Source organism: Bombina bombina, chromosome 7, assembly GCF_027579735.1.
Source record: "Bombina bombina isolate aBomBom1 chromosome 7, aBomBom1.pri, whole genome shotgun sequence".
NCBI classification, from domain to species: domain Eukaryota; kingdom Metazoa; phylum Chordata; class Amphibia; order Anura; family Bombinatoridae; genus Bombina; species Bombina bombina.
In genome coordinates this window covers 158,186,979-158,204,794 of record NC_069505.1, presented here as the reverse complement: position 1 = coordinate 158,204,794, position 17,816 = coordinate 158,186,979, and the positions used below count along the sequence as shown (strand labels likewise).

Here is a 17,816-nt window from a genome sequence, read left to right as displayed (position 1 = left end):
GCATCCATGTTGTTTCCAATTTTGGCTGGAATATCCCTTTAATTATGTCTCATGATTAATAATAGGGGAAGCTTGAAATATTGTCTTTTAATTTGGACCCATGTGTGAAAATAAAGGTTCTTATTTATTTTATTTCAAATGTATTGACTGGATTCTGATTTATGTTTATGAGCTGTTGGGATAACCATAAAGCACTTTCCCATATCTTTAAAACATTTCGTTGCCAAGGAGATGCACAAGTGGTCACATGTTTAGTGGAGCCTCTGTGAGTTTGCCCGCTTTAATATTTGTCGGTTATCAGTGCATGCTCGATGGTGCCTCACTAATCTTGCGTTCACCCCTATGGCTTAGGCTGTACAGCCACTAATTGGCTAAATAAACATGTAGAAATGCTGGAGTGGAAGGGCAAGTCATGCATATTGAAACCTGGTAAAATGTCACACTTATCAAAAATGTTAATGTTATACAGAACTACTGCAGGTAATGGAAGGGATTCATTCATATAAATGCTTCACTTTCATGCTCCTTTCTTTAAATAAATGATCTGGGACCTGATTATATCTAATCAGTGCTGCATGAATTAACCCTCTTTGCTAAAGAGGACGGCAGTACATTGCTAATCAGAGAGAACTAAATCCCTTTTGGAAATCAAACTGTTTCTCAAAGATTGAGATTCAACTTGTGTCTAACTTGTTTCAGACTTACCAGATTGTATGTTGTTTGGAGCATTTTATATGATTTATATGAAGAAAAAAACAATCTGTATTGTAATTGTCTTCCTGCTGCTTTATGAGGCTGCACAAAGGAATCAAATAAATTAGGGTGCACATGCAAGAGGCCTACTGCCATATCTTTGGCAATTAACATGTATGTGTTTGTAATAATAAACACTAGTCATGGGCAACATTTTGGGATTTGCACAGATTTGTGTGTTGTTCTCCCACTCTGATATATCTGGCGCAGAAACAAAACAAATGTGGATGCCTGCAATCATATTCGCCATTCATTTCGCAAAATAATGTTGAATCCTGAAATTTTGCTGATGCCTAAAAAAAAACAAAGAAATTCAGATTTTGAAAATCTGAAAGCACTTTCAAGTATTCCTTGCATTTCAAGACAAGTAAAAATAACTATCATGCTTATTTTAAAAAAAAAAAAAAAAAAAAACTTTTCAACTTGGAATTTTCACATCGGTCATCATGCACCCATGTCCTATTTGGGACATTTCTGAAGCTGGCCAATGGAATTTACCCCCATCAAACCATATATTTTTGAAAAGTAGACACCCTAGGGTATTTCAAATGCTGGTATTTTAACACTTTCCATGCACTAATTCAACCACCAGTCTTTGTCAAACTTTTGGGTAGTCATTTTTTTGTGTTATTTTTCACACACATTGTATTTTAGGCATGGATTCTCAGTTCCTGTTATGTGTTACTGCCAAAAAGCACCTCAATATGTGTTCAACAACATCTCCTGAGTACAGTGATACCACCTATGTATAGGTGTGTTGGGTTCTCTGGGGGCTAGAAGGCCTTATTTTTAGGAAGCGCATTCCAGTTTTTCAATTTGGAATTTTCACATCGGTCATCATGCACCCATGTCCTATTTGGGACATTTCTGAAGCCGGTCAATGAAATTTACCCCGATAAAACCATATATTTTTGAGAAGTAGACCCCCTAGGGTATTTGAAATGCTGGTATTTTCACACTTTCCATGAACTTATTTAACCACCAGTCTTTGTCAAACTTTTGGGTAGTCATTTTTTTGTGTTATTTTTCACACACATTGTACTTTAGGCATGGATTCTCAGTTCCTGTTATGTGTTACTGCCAAAAAACACCTCAATATGTGTTCAACAACATCTCCTGAGTACAGTGATACCACCCATGTATAGGTGTGTTGGGTTCTCTGGGGGCTAGAAGGCCTTATTTTTAGGAAGCGCATTCCAGTTTTTCAACTTGGAATTTTCACATCGGTCATCATGCACCCATGTCCTATTTGGGACATTTCTGAAGCCGGTCAATGAAATTTACCCCGATAAAACCATATATTTTTGAGAAGTAGACCCCCTAGGGTATTTGAAATGCTGGTATTTTCACACTTTCCATGAACTTATTTAACCACCAGTCTTTGTCAAACTTTTGGGTAGTCATTTTTTTGTTATTTTTCACACACTTTGTACTTTAGGCATGGATTCTCAGTTCCTGTTATGTGTTACTGCCAAAAAACACCTCAATATGTGTTCAACAACATCTCCTGAGTACAGTGATACCACCCATGTATAGGTGTGTTGGGTTCTCTGGGGGCTAGAAGGCCTTATTTTTAGGAAGCGCATTCCAGTTTTTCAACTTGGAATTTTCACATCGGTCATCATGCACCCATGTCCTATTTGGGACATTTCTGAAGCCGGTCAATGAAATTTACCCCCATAAAACCATATATTTTTGAGAAGTAGACCCCCTGGGGTATTTGAAATGCTGGTATTTTCACACTTTCCATGAACTTATTTAACCACCAGTCTTTGTCAAACTTTTGGGTAGTCATTTTTTTGTGTTATTTTTCACACACATTGTACTTTAGGCATGGATTCTCAGTTCCTGTTATGTGTTACTGCCAAAAAACACCTCAATATGTGTTCAACAACATCTCCTGAGTACAGTGATACCACCCATGTATAGGTGTGTTGGGTTCTCTGGGGGCTAGAAGGCCTTATTTTTAGGAAGCGCATTCCATTTTTTACACTTCCCATTTTCACATCCCATGCACCCATGTTCTATTTAAGACATTTCTGAAGCCGGCCAATGTAATTTACCCCCATAAAACCATATATTTTTGAAAAGTAGACATCCTAGGGTATTTCAAATGCAGGTGTTTTAACACTTTCCATACACTAATTCAACCACTAGTCTTTGTCAAACTATTGGGCATTCATTTCTTTGTGTTATTTTTCACATACATTGTACTTTAGGCATGGATTCACAGCTCCTGTTATGTGTTACTACCAAAGAAGACACCAATATGTGGTCACCAACATCTCCTGAGTTCAGTGATACCACCTATACATAGGTTTGGTGGCTTGTTTGGGCGGTGCAATGCCAAATGTCTGACATGTGTTTGTGATTTTTTTTCACATTTAACATATTTTCTTTGCCTATCGTCTTTTTTGGGGGTCTTTTAACATACCCCAATTTATTTGTTTTCCATAAATGTGATTATATTTAAAAAGTTGACCCCCCAAGGTATTATACATGGAGTGGTTTGATGACTTTGATGCAACCGTTTTAGCCCAAAAAATTGGAGAAAGTATATGGTGGTAATTTTTCAATTTTCATTGTTACAGACACATTGCTTTTTTACTATGATTTAGGAGAGACTGTTGTAAGTTATTGCAAAAGAATACTTCAGGTTGTTTTCTGCAAGGCACCCTGAGTACACCTATGCCCCCCATGCATAGGTTTGCCAGGATTTTGGGAAGGTTATGTTACATGATTTTAGTTATTAAAAATGAGAGTATTTCTTCTGATAGGCCTATCTTTAGTTTGGGGCCTATCACATACCCCACTTTTATTTATTGCATTCAAAGTGTATATTTTTTAAATGTTGACACCCCAAGGTATTGTATATGGTGTGCTTTGATGCCTTTGAAGCAACCGTTTTAGCCCAAAAAATTGGAGAAAGTATATGGTGGTAATTTTTTCAATTTTCATTTTTACAGACACATTGCTTTTTGACTATGATTTAGGAGAGATTGTTGTAAGTTATTGCAAAAGAATACTTCAGGTTGTTTTCTGCAAGGCACCCTGAGTACACCTATGCCCCCCATGCATAGGTTTGCCAGGATTTTGGGAAGGTTATGTTACAATTTTATGACTTGTGATTTTAGTTATTAAAAATGAGAGTATTTCTTCTGATAGGCCTATCTTTGGTTTGGGGCCTATCGCATACCCCACTTTTATTTATTGCATTCAAAGTGTATATTTTTTAAATGTTGACACCCCAAGGTATTGTATATGGTGTGCTTTGATGCCTTTGAAGCAACCGTTTTAGCCCAAAAAATTGGAGAAAGTGTATGGTGGTAATTTTTCAATTTTCATTTTTACAGACACATTGCTTTTTGACTATAATTTAGTAGTGACTGTTGTAAGTTATTACAAAAACATACTTCAGGTTGTTTTCTGCAAGGCACCCTGAGAACACCTATGTCCCCCATGCATAGGTTTGACAGGGGTTTTGGTTAAAAAAAAAACAGGCCCAATTTTAGAAAAAAATAGAGTAGTGAAATGTAAAAATCTGGCACAGTAAAAGTAAAAAAAACATCTAACTGTAAACATAACCAAAAAAAAATATATATATATGTAACAGCAGATGTATTTATTTTTTTAAAAATTGACCATTGTATGGTACCGCTTGAAGCAGTCCCCAATGCAGAGAGCAGGCTGTCCAGGGCAATCAGGACAGTAATATATGGTGTCCCTTCTCTTCCCCCTCTTGGTACAGACTCTGCATTTTTTTTGTGGTTTCTGCTTTGTGGCAGTAGGGGGGATTTTAAAAATAAAATGGGTAGCCCCAACTCTGCTCTCTCCCATCACCGCCCGGGGAGCAGGTGCATCATGGTACAAAATCCCCGTAATAATCTGGAGCTGAAACTGTAAAAAAGTCTTTTTAACTCTGGGGTTTGCTTTTTTGAACAACAAAAAAGCGTTGTGGGTTGCAATCTGCATTAGGTAAATTGCAACCTTTTTGTACCAGGCCCTTGTCTTCCGCATAATTAGGTAGGGCTGCAGCAGCTGATCAGCCAGATCAACCCCACCCATATGCCGGTTATAAGACTTGATGCACACTGGCTTCCTTATGATCTCAGCTCTGCCACGTACAGAAACCGCCACCGTCCTCTCTGTGTGGATGGTGGTAAGAAGGTATACATCCTTCTTGTCTCTGTACTTCAGTGCCAACAGCTCCTCTTGGCGCAGAGTTGAGGTCTCCCCCCTTCGTAGCCGGGTGCGTACAAGCTGTCCTGGGAAACCTGCGCGGTTCTTTTTAATTGTACTGCAAGCTACTGTATCAAAGCAATACAGTAGCTTGAACAAAAGGACACTTGTATAAAAATTGTCTAAGTACAAGTGATACCCTTTGTTCATTAGGGGTAATATCAGGTCCCAGACAATCTTGCCAGTGGTTCCCATATGTTCTGGGCAACCTGGAGGGTCAAGGTGGCTATCCTTTCCCTCATACACCCGGAAGGCCTGAGTATACCCAGTCTCGCTCTCACAGAGCTTATACACCTTTACCCCATACCTGGAGCGTTTGGAAGGAATATACTGCTTGAATCCCAGCCTTCCCTTATACTTCATTAGGGATTCATCAACGCATATATTCCTTCCAGGTGTATAAGCCTCTGCAAACCTGGCAGAAAAGTGGGTTATCAGGGGGCGGATTTTATACAGCCTGTCAAATTGGGGATGCTCCCTAGGGGGGCACAGGCTGTTGTCGCTGAAGTGCATGAAATGCAGAATCATTTCATACCTCTTCCTCGACATAGTCTGGGAGAAAATGGGGGTAGAGCAGATGGGGCTAGTACTCCAGTAGGAGCGAATGGAGGGTTTCTTTATGATGCCCATCAGCATAGTCAATGCCCAGAATTTTTTGAATTCTGGCACATTGATGGGGGCCCATTGCTGCTTTGCCAAATATGTTCCAGGCTTTGCAGCACGGAACTGATGGGCATATAAATTAGTTTGGGCGACAATGTTCCCCAATATATCATCGCCCAGAAACACTTCCAGAAACTGCTGGGGGCGAAAACCTGCCACATCTATATTTATGCCAGCATTTGCTGTGAAGGGTGGGATATCTGGCCTCTGGAGATGAGGCGTTACCCACTCTTCAGCAGCAATGGCAGCAACACGCCTCCTTCTAGCAGGGGGGCTGGCAGGGGGGGTAGCAGGGGGGCTAGCAGCCACAGATACATCACTATCAGTTGAGACTGCATCTAGTGATGTATCTGAGCACATGGCAGGGTCAAAATTGGGGTCTGAGTCAGAAATAGAGGCATCTGACTCTGACGCAAGGATGGCATACGCCTCCTCAGCACTATATCTTTTCTGTGACATTTTTGTATCTGTCACAGAAAACAATTACTAAAAAAAATTAAATTAACTAAATTAACTAGCAAAAAAGTACAGCTATGCTACTGCCAGTGATTTATAGCGATCACTGGCAAGCTAGGGGTTAATGGCTCTGAAAATTAAATTAAATTAACTAAATTAATTAACTAAATTAACTAGCAAAAAAGTACAGCTATGCTACTGCCAGTGATTTATAGCGATCACTGGCAAGCTAGGGGTTAATGGCTCTGAAAATTAAATTAACTAAATGTTTCTGAAAAGAGCCTTTGGGTTTTTAAAAAATTACAACAACAAAATTAACCCCTAAAAAAAATGCACAGACAGCAAAAAAGTACAGCTATGCAACTGCCAGTGATTTATAGCGATCACTGGCAAGCTAGGGGTTAATGGCTCTAAAAATTAAATTAAATTAACTAAATTAATTAACCAAATTAACTAGCAAAAAAGTACAGCTATGCTACTGCCAGTGATTTATAGCGATCACTGGCAAGCTAGGGGTTAATGGCTCTGAAAATTAAATTAAATTAACTAAATGTTTCTGAAAAGAGCCTTTGGGTTTTTAAAAAATTACAACAACAAAATTAACCCCTAAAAAAATGCACAGACAGCAAAAAAGTACAGCTATGCAACTGCCAGTGATTTATAGCGATCACTGGCAAGCTAGGGGTTAATGGCTCTGAAAATTAAATTAACTAAATGTTTCTGAAAAGAGCCTTTGGGTTTTTAAAAAATTACAACAACAAAATTAACCCCTAAAAAAATGCACAGACAGCAAAATGCAGCAAAAAAAAGTGCACCTATGCTACTGCCAGTGATATATAGTGATCACTGGCAAGCTAGGGGTTAATGGCTCTGAAAATTAAATTAACTAAATGTTTCTGAAAAGAGCCTTTGGGTTTTTAAAAAATTACAACAACAAAATTAACCCCTAAAAAAATGCACAGACAGCAAAATGCAGCAAAAAAAAGTGCACCTATGTTACTGCCAGTGATATATAGTGATCACTGGCAAGCTAGGGGTTAATGGCTCTGAAAAGAGCCTTTGGTTCTATATTTTTTAACAAATAAAAGAAATAAATCTCTCTCTCTGCTAAATACAGGTCTCTCTCTCTCTCTCCAACAAAATGGCAAGTGAGGAGAGGGAGGGAGATCCACACTGATCATAGTCAATATTTACAAATATTGACATGATCAGACAAATGGGGTATTTTATTATTATTATTTTTTTTAGGGTGGGAGGCTCAGATTGGGTGACCCTAGCTTGCCCCTATGATGATGCAGGCTAGGGACACCCCCAGAGGCCCCATGATGCACTGGGCATCGCCATCTTGGATGCCTAGTGAAGGGGGAGGGGGGGGCTATTTAGGGCTTTTTTTTTATTTGAATCGTTTTTTTTTGTTTTTGTTTTTTTTTACTTTTATTTTACAACTAACTAAGTGCCTCGACCCACCGAGGCACTTAGCAAACAAGCAGAGCATCGGAAGCGTGTCCGATCGCTTCCGATGCTCTGAAACACTGCCAGGCTCCACGTGGAGCGAAACCGGAAGTGATCACTCGTGGGGGAGTGATCAATCCGGTCCCGGCACTCGGGAACAGTATTGCAGGATGCCTAGACATCAAGGCAAGCCTGCAATACTGTTAGAGCAGCTGGAAGCGATTTCGATCGCTTCCAGTGCTCTGTTAAACCGACGACGTATGCCATACGTCCTCGGTCGTTAAGTGCTTTTTTTTTGAGGACGTATGGCATACGTCGTCGGTCGTTAAGGGGTTAAATTGATTTTGTAACTAAAAGGTTGTGCATGTTTATTCATTACTGATATAAAAGACAGTTCCCAGCCTTATTGGTGGACAAGGACACACCTCCATAAGCCAAAAACATAGATCTTTTGTTTTATTTAACACAGAAGCATACCATAATGCATTTTATATATAAGCGTTTAGATGTAAATAATAAGTCAAAGCGATATTAAAGTTTTTTTTATAACGTTAATCGTCAAACAATTAGCAGAAATGAGAAAGCATCAGTGTTTTAATAAAAATGCATTTCATCAAAAACACACAAATGTGCATTTCCTTGTCTTTATTCAACACCTTTTTTTTTTTTTTTTTTTTTTTTTTTAAAGGTTTATGAACATGTGTATGAAACAGTGGACATTAGCAGTAGCCCGGAAGTGCGAGCTAACGCCACTGCCAAGGTAAGATCATGTATCCCTTATTTACTCCTATGGTATATTGGCTCTGTAAGGGAAGTTATAATTTATTTTTGTTCTGCAAAATAAATGTATTTGATTGGAGCTTAATTTAAATAAAAAAAATATGATACTTGTGTACTCAGTTGTATGAAAAAGATGGTACAGTCTTTAATAACTTTTTCAGGTTCCTTTAAAGATGTTGTCTCTAAATAAAGTGCATAAGAGGTGCTTCAGCAAATAGTCTGGTGCTCAAATGTATCTGTCTATTCTCTCCCTAATGTATTTAGCGGCAAAGATCACAAGGGGACAGTTTACAAATGGCACATTATATATTAAAGATCATTTGTGTACAAATATATTATATTTTTAATATATTATATATAGATATTTTAGGACCTACCTAGAAAATTTCCTAAGTGTACTAAACTATTAATTAATTTTGTTGTATATATATATATATTCCTCAAAAATAGCCAGGGTGTCAGGAACAGAGGTATCAATAATGAAGAAATAGATCAGCACTCACTGGATTTTCAATCATCAGGTGTGGTTTGTGATTTTTCGGGATCAAATCGTCCCCTTCATCAGGCCAAACATAAGTGAGCAATAGTGTGGGCTTATATAGGCCAATAACCCCTCCCCCGGAAGTGACATAATAAGTTATCTCTATGGTAATCACCATAGTAACACTGATTGTAACAAAATATATAGTGCACACATCTATCAAAAATACATTATGTATCATATGAACAGTGCTAATAAGAGAAATCAACATAATCAAATAATGCATATATAACACAGATACTGGGTATCCATACAAATCAACACATTGTCTTTAATATAATGATGCATTTAGGATCGGCTTGTGTGAGATCGTCATCAGATTATAATCACATCACCCCCCTGAGTAAACATCTGGTTTTACTGGGCATATCTTATATGTGTATAACGAAATACGTCTAACAATGCAGCTCATACCTTTGTGATCACTCTGTTAGCGAAGCTAACAGGCAGTTCACAGTCGCATTCGGCGTGTCCTCCATTCCGTGATGTGTGAGGATACATCTCTGTATATGCCACTCCAACCAATGAGGAGTAACCAGCCTCCGGGAGGAGCCGCCCAATAACTGTCAGCTGACCATCCGACTGTGTAACACAAGAATGTGAACATAAGACACTCATTACACCGTAATTCATGTGCAAACATATTTTGGGTACTATATTGCTAATGTTAGGACAATTATGTGCAGCTATTACTGTATTTAAACGGAACATCGTTTATAAATAACCTGTAGCACCTCAATGGATTAGCTGTATGGTTGTCCATTAGATGTCGTCTGGGAATTGGTGTCTATCTTTTATGTACAAACAAATAATCATTTACCAGGTGTCCCCATATGTCTGTAATGTTTATACCCTGTCATATGCTAATAGCCTAATACTATTTACAGAGCCCACATTCATAGACCAAATAAGTAATATCCACATGACTTAAAAAAATTATTATTATGGTCAAAGAAATCCTTATCATTGCCAAATATAGATGGATATAAGCACTATTTATAATTGACTGTATGGCAAAAGGTATGTGTTACTGGCCCATCTGGTAATGAGTATATAATTTATACTGTTGTGTCATATCAGGTCAGACTTAATCAGCATCTGCTTGCAGATGTTCAATATAGAAAGAATAATAAGGTAGATCATATTGAGAGATATATAGAGAGAGAGATATTATTTGATTATGTTAATTTCTCTTATAAGCACTGTTCATATGATACATAATGTATTTTTGATAGATGTGTGCACCAGTGTTAATTTTGACGGCAAATTTCAATTTAGTCTTAGTTTTAGTCTTTTGACTAAAATGCCATTTTAGTTTTAGTCGTATTTTAGTCATCTGAATTGTTTTAGTTTTAGTCTAGTTTTAGTCGACTGAATTTTCAGTAGATTTTAGTCGACTAAATCCCAGTAGGTTTAGTTAAAGTGTAATGCGTTATTTAAGTATTTCTCTATCATTTGCAAACTGATTACATACTCCAGGAGTAAACATAATACCTGTTAATATTTATGGTATTAAGGTTTAAACATGCAATATAGACACAGATTTAGCCGTTGTGATATATAACATCTTTATTAAACTTACAATTAAATAAAACCAAGTTTCATAAAAAAACAGAAGTGCAACTTTAAAATATAAAAAAAAAAACTGTAAACTGTATTGGCTGTATTGCACATATTACCCAATATAAAAACTTTAACAGTTCTCTGTTAATAATTAAAACAAGTATCAAGTAACTCAACACAACAAAATGTTTCTGCAGATAGCACAGCATAACTTAAACCCAAATGGGTAATGCTTATTTCTATAGGAAGAATCAATTGATTGTTCACAGATTCGAAAAAGTTTCGGCAACCATATTAGCACTGCTCTAGAACTTCCAAACTCATTATAAACTCCTGGAGTAAAGGTTTATTAACCTGTTTTTATTTATGGTATTAAGGTTTGAACATGCAATACAGATTTAACTGTTGTGGTATAGAACATGTCTTTATCTTAAAATTTAATAAAATTAAGTTTCGTAAATTTTACAAAAGAGCAGTAATTAGATATGGATTGATTATAACACCTTGCATAAAATGTTTTTGTCAGCAAATTTTGATTTAGTTTTAGTCATAGTCTTTTGACTAAAATGTCATTTTGATTTAGTTTTAGTCATAGTCTTTTGACTAAAATGTCATTTTAGTTTTAGTCGTATTTTAGTCATCAGAATTTCTTTAGTTTTATAGTCATTTTAGTCTAGTTTTAGTCGACGAAATTAACACTGGTGTGCACTATGTATTTTGTTACAATCAGTGTTACTATGGCAATAGATACCTTTATTATGTCACTTCCGGGGGGAGGGGTTATTGGTGTGTATGTATGTGTATGTATATATATATATATATATATATATATATATATATATATATGTGTATATATATATATATATATATATGTGTATATATATATATATATATATGTATGTGTGTGTATATATATATATATATATTCATTCATACACACACAAATATTGGCACCCCTGCATTTCTGTCAGATAATGCACCACTTTTCTCAGAAAATTGTTGCAATTACAAATGTTTAGGCATTCTCATGTTTATTTCTTTTGTTTGTATTGGTAAAAGTGGAGAAAAAAAAAGCCAAATCTGATACATTCCACGAAAACTCCAAAAATGGACTTGACAAAATTATTGGCACCCTCTATTTAATATTTGGTAGCACACCCCTTGGAAAAAATAACTGAAATCAATCACTTCCTGTAACCATCAATGAGTTTCTTACACCTCTTTACTGACATTTTGGACCACTCTTCTTTTGCCAACTTCTCCAGGTCTCTCAGATTGGAAGGGTTCTTTTTCCCAACTGCTGTTTGAGATCTCTCTACAGGTGCTCTATGGGATTGAGATCTGAACTCATTGCTGGCCAGTTCAGTACTCTCCAGCGCTTTGTCTTAAACTATTTCTAGGTGCTTTTTGACGTGTGCTTTGGGTCATTGTCCTGCTGTTAGACCCATGATCGCTGACGGAGACCCAACTTGCACCACAGAATTATTTGGTAGTCTTCAGATTTCATAATGCCATGCACACAGGCAAGACATTCAGTGCCTGAAGCAGCAAAACATCAGTGAACCTCCACCATGTTTGACTGTAGAAACTGTATTCTTTTCTTTAAAAGCCTCATTTATTTTTCTGAAAACAGTGGAATGATGGGCTTTACCAAAAAGCTTTAATTTTGTTTCATCTGTCCACAGCAAATTCTCCCAAAAGGATTTTGGCTTCCTCAGCTAAGTTTTAGCAAACTCTAATCTGTCTTTTTTATGTTTGTGTCAACAGTGGGGTCCTCCTGGGTCTCCTACCATAACTACCCTTTTCAGTCAGATGGCGACGTTAAGTGCGAGCTGACACATTTTGTTCCCTGTGCCTGAAGGTCAGCTTGAATTTGTCTGGAAGTTAATCAAGGTTCTTTATCCAGCATTTTGAACAATCCTTTGTTGCAATCTTTGATCAATTTTTCTCTTTCGTCCACGTCCAGGGAGATTAGCTACAGTGCCATGGGGTATAAACTTCTTGACAATGTTGCGCACAGTGGACACTGGAACATTAAGATCTCTGGAGATGGACTCGTAACCTTGAGATTGTCCATGTTTTTCCACAATTTTTGTTCTCAAATCCTCAGACAATTCATTGCTGCTCTTTCTCTTCTCCATGCTCAATGTGGCACAAAGAGACATACAGCAGAAAGATTAAGTCAATTTCTCTTGTTAAGTGTAGTCAGTCCACGGGTCATCCATTACTTATGGAATATATCTCTTCCTAACAGGAAGCTGCAAGAGGATCACCCAAGCAGAGCTGCTATATAGCTCCTCCCCTCACATGTCATATTCAGTCATTCTCTTGCAGCCTAACTAAAGATAGGTCGCTGTGAGAGGTTTGTGGTGTTTTTTAACTTAGTTTATTTCTTCAATCAAAAGTTTGTTATTTTAAATGGCACCGGAGTGTGCTGTTTTTTCTCAGGCAGCATTAGAAGAAGAATCTGCCTGCGTTTTCTATGATCTTAGCAGACGTAACTAAGATCCACTGGCTGTTCTCATCTGAGGAGTGAGGTAACTTCAGAAAAGGGGAATAGCATGCAGGGCCCCCCTGCAAACGAGGTATGTGCAGTAAATCATTTTTCTGAGGAATGGAATTGACTGAGAAAATACTGCTGATACCAATGTAACGTAAGTTCAGCCTTAAATGCAGTGATAGCGACTGGTATTAGGCTGATGAGTGTGTGTACACTGAATGTATTTTTCTAAGGAATGGAATTGACTGAAAATACTGTTAATACTGAAATAATGTATGAGCCTTAACTGCAGTAAAAGCGACTGGTAGCAGGCTTATTAATAACACTTCATAACTTTTAAAATGTATGTTCAAAACGTTTAATGGCATGTTAATCGTTTTTTGTGAGGTACTTGGTGATAAAACTTATTGGGGTCGATTTTTACCACATGGCCATCTTTGTTTTCTGCATAGAAACAGTTATCTGAGCTTCCCCACTGTTGTAATATGAGTGGGAGGGGCCTATTTTAGCGCTTTTTTGCGCAGTAAAAATTCAGTCACAATCTGTCTACTTCACCCTCCATGATCCAGATCGTCTCTAGAGAGCTCAGGGGTCTTCAAAATTCATTTTGAGGGAGGTAATCAGTCACAGCAGACCTGTGACAGTGTGTTTTGACTGTGTTAAAAATGTTAATCATTAAATTGTTATCCGTTTTTGGGTATTAAGGGGTTAATCATCCATTTGCTGGTGGGTGCAATCCTTTGCTAACTTAATACATTTACTGTGAAAAATTGGTTGCTATAACTATTTTGGTTCATTGTTATTTCAACTGTGACAGCTTTTTGTGCTTCTTAAAGGCACAGTAGCGTTTTTTATATTGCTTGTAAATTTATTTAGAAAAGTATTTCCAAGCTTGCTAGTCTCATTGCTAGTCTGTTTAAACATGTCAGACTCAGATGAATCTCTTTGTTCACTATGTTTAAAGGCCAATGTGGAGCCCAATAGAAATTTGTGTACTAATTGCATTGATGTTACTTTAAATAAAAGTCAATCTTTACATGTAAAGAAATTATCACCAGACAGCGAGGGGGAAGTTATGCCGACTAACTCTCCTCACGTGTCAGTACCTTCGCCTCCCGCTCAGGAGGTGCGTGATTTTGTGGCGCCAAGTACATCAGGGAGGCCCTTACAAATCACTTTGCAAGACATGGCTACTGTTATGACAGAAGTATTATCTAAATTGCCAGAATTAAGAGGCAAGCGCGATAGCTCTGGGTTAAGGACAGAGCGCGCGGATGAGGTGAGAGCCATGTCAGATACTGCGTCACAGTTTGCAGAACATGAAGACGGAGAGCTTCATTCTGTGGGTGACGGATCTGATCCAGGGAGACTGGATTCAGAGATTTCTAATTTTAAATTTAAGCTTGAGAACCTCCGCATATTGCTAGGGGAGGTATTAGCGGCTCTGAATGATTGTAACACGGTTGCAATTCCAGAAAAATTATGTAGGTTGGATAAATACTATGCTGTACCGGTGTGTACTGACGTGTTTCCTATACCTAAAAGGCTTACAGAGATTATTAGCAAGGAGTGGGATAGACCTGGTGTGCCTTTTTCCCCTCCTCCCATATTTAGGAAAATGTTTCCTATAGACACCACCACACGAGACTTATGGCAGACGGTCCCTAAGGTGGAGGGAGCAGTTTCTACTTTAGCTAAGCGTACCACTATCCCGGTGGAGGATAGTTGTGCCTTTTCAGATCCAATGGATAAGAAATTAGTGGGTTACCTTAAGAAAATGTTTGTTCAACAAGGTTTTATCTTACAGCCCCTTGCATGCATTGCGCCTGTCATTGCTGCGGCGGCATTCTGGTTTGATTCTCTGGAAGAGGCCATTCGCACAGCTCCATTGGATGAAATTATGAACAAGCTTAAAGCACTTAAGCTAGCTAACGCATTTGTTTCTGATGCCGTCGTACATTTAACCAAACTTACGGCTAAGTACTCCGGATTCGCCATCCAAGCGCGCATAGCGCTATGGCTTAAATCCTGGTCAGCTGACGTGACTTCTAAATCTAAATTGCTTAATATTCCTTTCAAAGGGCAGACCTTATTCGGGCCCGGCTTGAAAGAAATTATAGCTGACATTACGGGAGGTAAGGGCCATGCTCTACCTCAGGACAGGGCCAAATCAAAGGCCAAACAGTCTAATTTTCGTGCCGATTGTAACAACAGACGCCAGCCTTCTAGGCTGGGGCGCAGTCTGGAACTCCCTGAAAGCTCAGGGACTATGGACTCAGGAGGAGAAACTCCTCCAAATAAATATTCTGGAATTAAGAGCAATATTCAATGCTCTCCTAGCTTGGCCTCAGTTAGCAACTCTGAGGTTCATCAGATTTCAGTCGGACAACATCACGACTGTGGCTTACATCAACCATCAAGGGGGAACCAGAAGTTCCCTAGCGATGTTGGAAGTCTCAAAGATAATTCGCTGGGCAGAGTCTCACTCTTGCCACCTGTCAGCGATTTACATCCCAGGCGTGGAGAACTGGGAGGCGGATTTTCTAAGTCGCCAGACTTTTCATCCGGGGGAGTGGGAACTTCATCCGGAGGTCTTTGCTCAACTGATTCATCGTTGGGGCAAACCAGATCTGGATCTCATGGCGTCTCGCCAGAACGCCAAGCTTCCTTGTTACGGATCCAGGTCCAGGGACCCGGGAGCGGTGCTGATAGATGCTCTGACAGCCCCTTGGGTCTTCAACATGACTTATGTGTTTCCACCATTTCCGATGCTTCCTCGTTTGATTGCCAAGATCAAACAGGAGAGAGTTTCGGTGATTCTAATAGCGCCTGCGTGGCCACGCAGGACCTGGTATGCAGACCTAGTGGATATGTCGTCCTGCCCACCGTGGTCTCTGCCTCTGAGACAGGACCTTCTAATTCAGGGTCCTTTCAACCATCCAAATCTAATTTCTCTGAGGCTGACTGCATGGAGATTGAACGCTTGATTCTATCAAAGGGTGGCTTCTCGGAGTCGGTTATTGATACCTTAATACAGGCTAGGAAGACTGTTACCAGAAGAATTTACCATAAGATATGGCGTAAATATTTATATTGGTGCGAATCCAAGAGTTACTCATGGAGTAAGGTTAGGATTCCTAGGATATTGTCTTTTCTACAAGAGGGTTTAGAAAAAGGCTTATCTGCTAGTTCGTTAAAGGGACAGATTTCTGCTCTGTCTATTCTTCTACACAAACGTCTGGCAGAAGTTCCAGACGTTCAGGCTTTTTGTCAGGCTTTAGCTAGGATTAAGCCTGTGTTTAAGACTGTTGCTCCGCCGTGGAGCTTAAACTTAGTTCTTAACGTTCTTCAAGGCGTTCCATTTGAACCCCTTCATTCCATTGATATCAAGCTGTTATCCTGGAAGGTTCTGTTTTTGATGGCTATTTCCTCGGCTCGAAGAGTCTCTGAGTTATCTGCCTTACGTTGTGATTCTCCTTATCTGATTTTTCATTCAGACAAGGTAGTTCTGCGTACTAAACCTGGGTTCTTACCTAAGGTAGTTACTAACAGGAATATCAATCAAGAGATTGTTGTTCCATCACTGTGTCCTAACCCTTCTTCAAAGAAGGAACGACTTTTGCATAATCTGGACGTAGTCCGTGCCCTGAAGTTCTATTTGCAGGCAACTAAAGATTTTCGTCAAACTTCTTCCCTGTTTGTCGTTTACTCTGGACAGAGAAGAGGTCAAAAGGCTTCGGCTACCTCTCTCTCTTTTTGGCTTCGTAGCATAATACGTTTAGCCTATGAGACTGCTGGACAGCAGCCTCCTGAAAGGATTACAGCTCATTCTACTAGAGCTGTGGCTTCCACCTGGGCCTTTAAAAATGAGGCCTCTGTTGAACAGATTTGCAAGGCTGCAACTTGGTCTTCACTTCACACTTTTTCAAAATTTTACAAATTTGACACTTTTGCTTCTTCGGAGGCTATTTTTGGGAGAAAGGTGCTTCAGGCAGTGGTTCCTTCTGTTTAAGGTTCCTGCCTTGTCCCTCCCTTCATCCGTGTACTTTAGCTTTGGTATTGGTATTCCATAAGTAATGGATGACCCGTGGACTGACTACACTTAACAAGAGAAAACATAATTTATGCTTACCTGATAAATTTATTTCTCTTGTAGTGTAGTCAGTCCACGGCCCGTCCTGTCTTTAAGGCAGATCTAAATTTTAATTAAACTCCAGTCACCACTGCACCCTATGGTTTCTCCTTTCTCATCTGGTTTTGGTCGAATGACTGAATATGACATGTGAGGGGAGGAGCTATATAGCAGCTCTGCTTGGGTGATCCTCTTGCAGCTTCCTGTTAGGAAAAGATATATTCCATAAGTAATGGATGACCCGTGAACTGACTACACTACAAGAGAAATAAATTTATCAGGTAAGCATAAATTATGTTTCTCCAACATAGGTGTGTCCGGTCCACGGCGTCATCCTTACTTGTGGGATATTCTCTTCCCCAACAGGAAATGGCAAAGAGCCCAGCAAAGCTGGTCACATGATCCCTCCTAGGCTCCGCCTACCCCAGTCATTCTCTTTGCCGTTGTACAGGCAACATCTCCACGGAGATGGCTTAGAGTTTTTTAGTGTTTAACTGTAGTTTTTATTATTCAATCAAGAGTTTGTTATTTTGAAATAGTGCTGGTATGTACTATTTACTCAGAAACAGAAAAGAGATGAAGATTTCTGTTTGTATGAGGAAAATGATTTTAGCAACCGTCACTAAAATCCATGGCTGTTCCACACAGGACTGTTGAGAGCAATTAACTTCAGTTGGGGGAACAGTGAGCAGTCTCTTGCTGCTTGAGGTATGACACATTCTAACAAGACGATGTAA

The 17,816-nt window shown here is 38.8% G+C and overlaps 1 protein-coding gene across 1 annotated transcript in view; it reads left to right on the top strand.

Moving 5' to 3' along the window:
- The window catches only part of LIN7C (lin-7 homolog C, crumbs cell polarity complex component), a 101,798-nt gene that overhangs the window by 54,051 nt on the left and 29,931 nt on the right, over positions 1-17,816 (top strand). Inside the window, exon 3 of the mRNA XM_053720391.1 lies at positions 8,252-8,323. Within this exon, the coding sequence (XP_053576366.1) occupies positions 8,252-8,323 (72 nt within the window). The remainder of the gene's footprint in view (positions 1-8,251; positions 8,324-17,816) is intronic.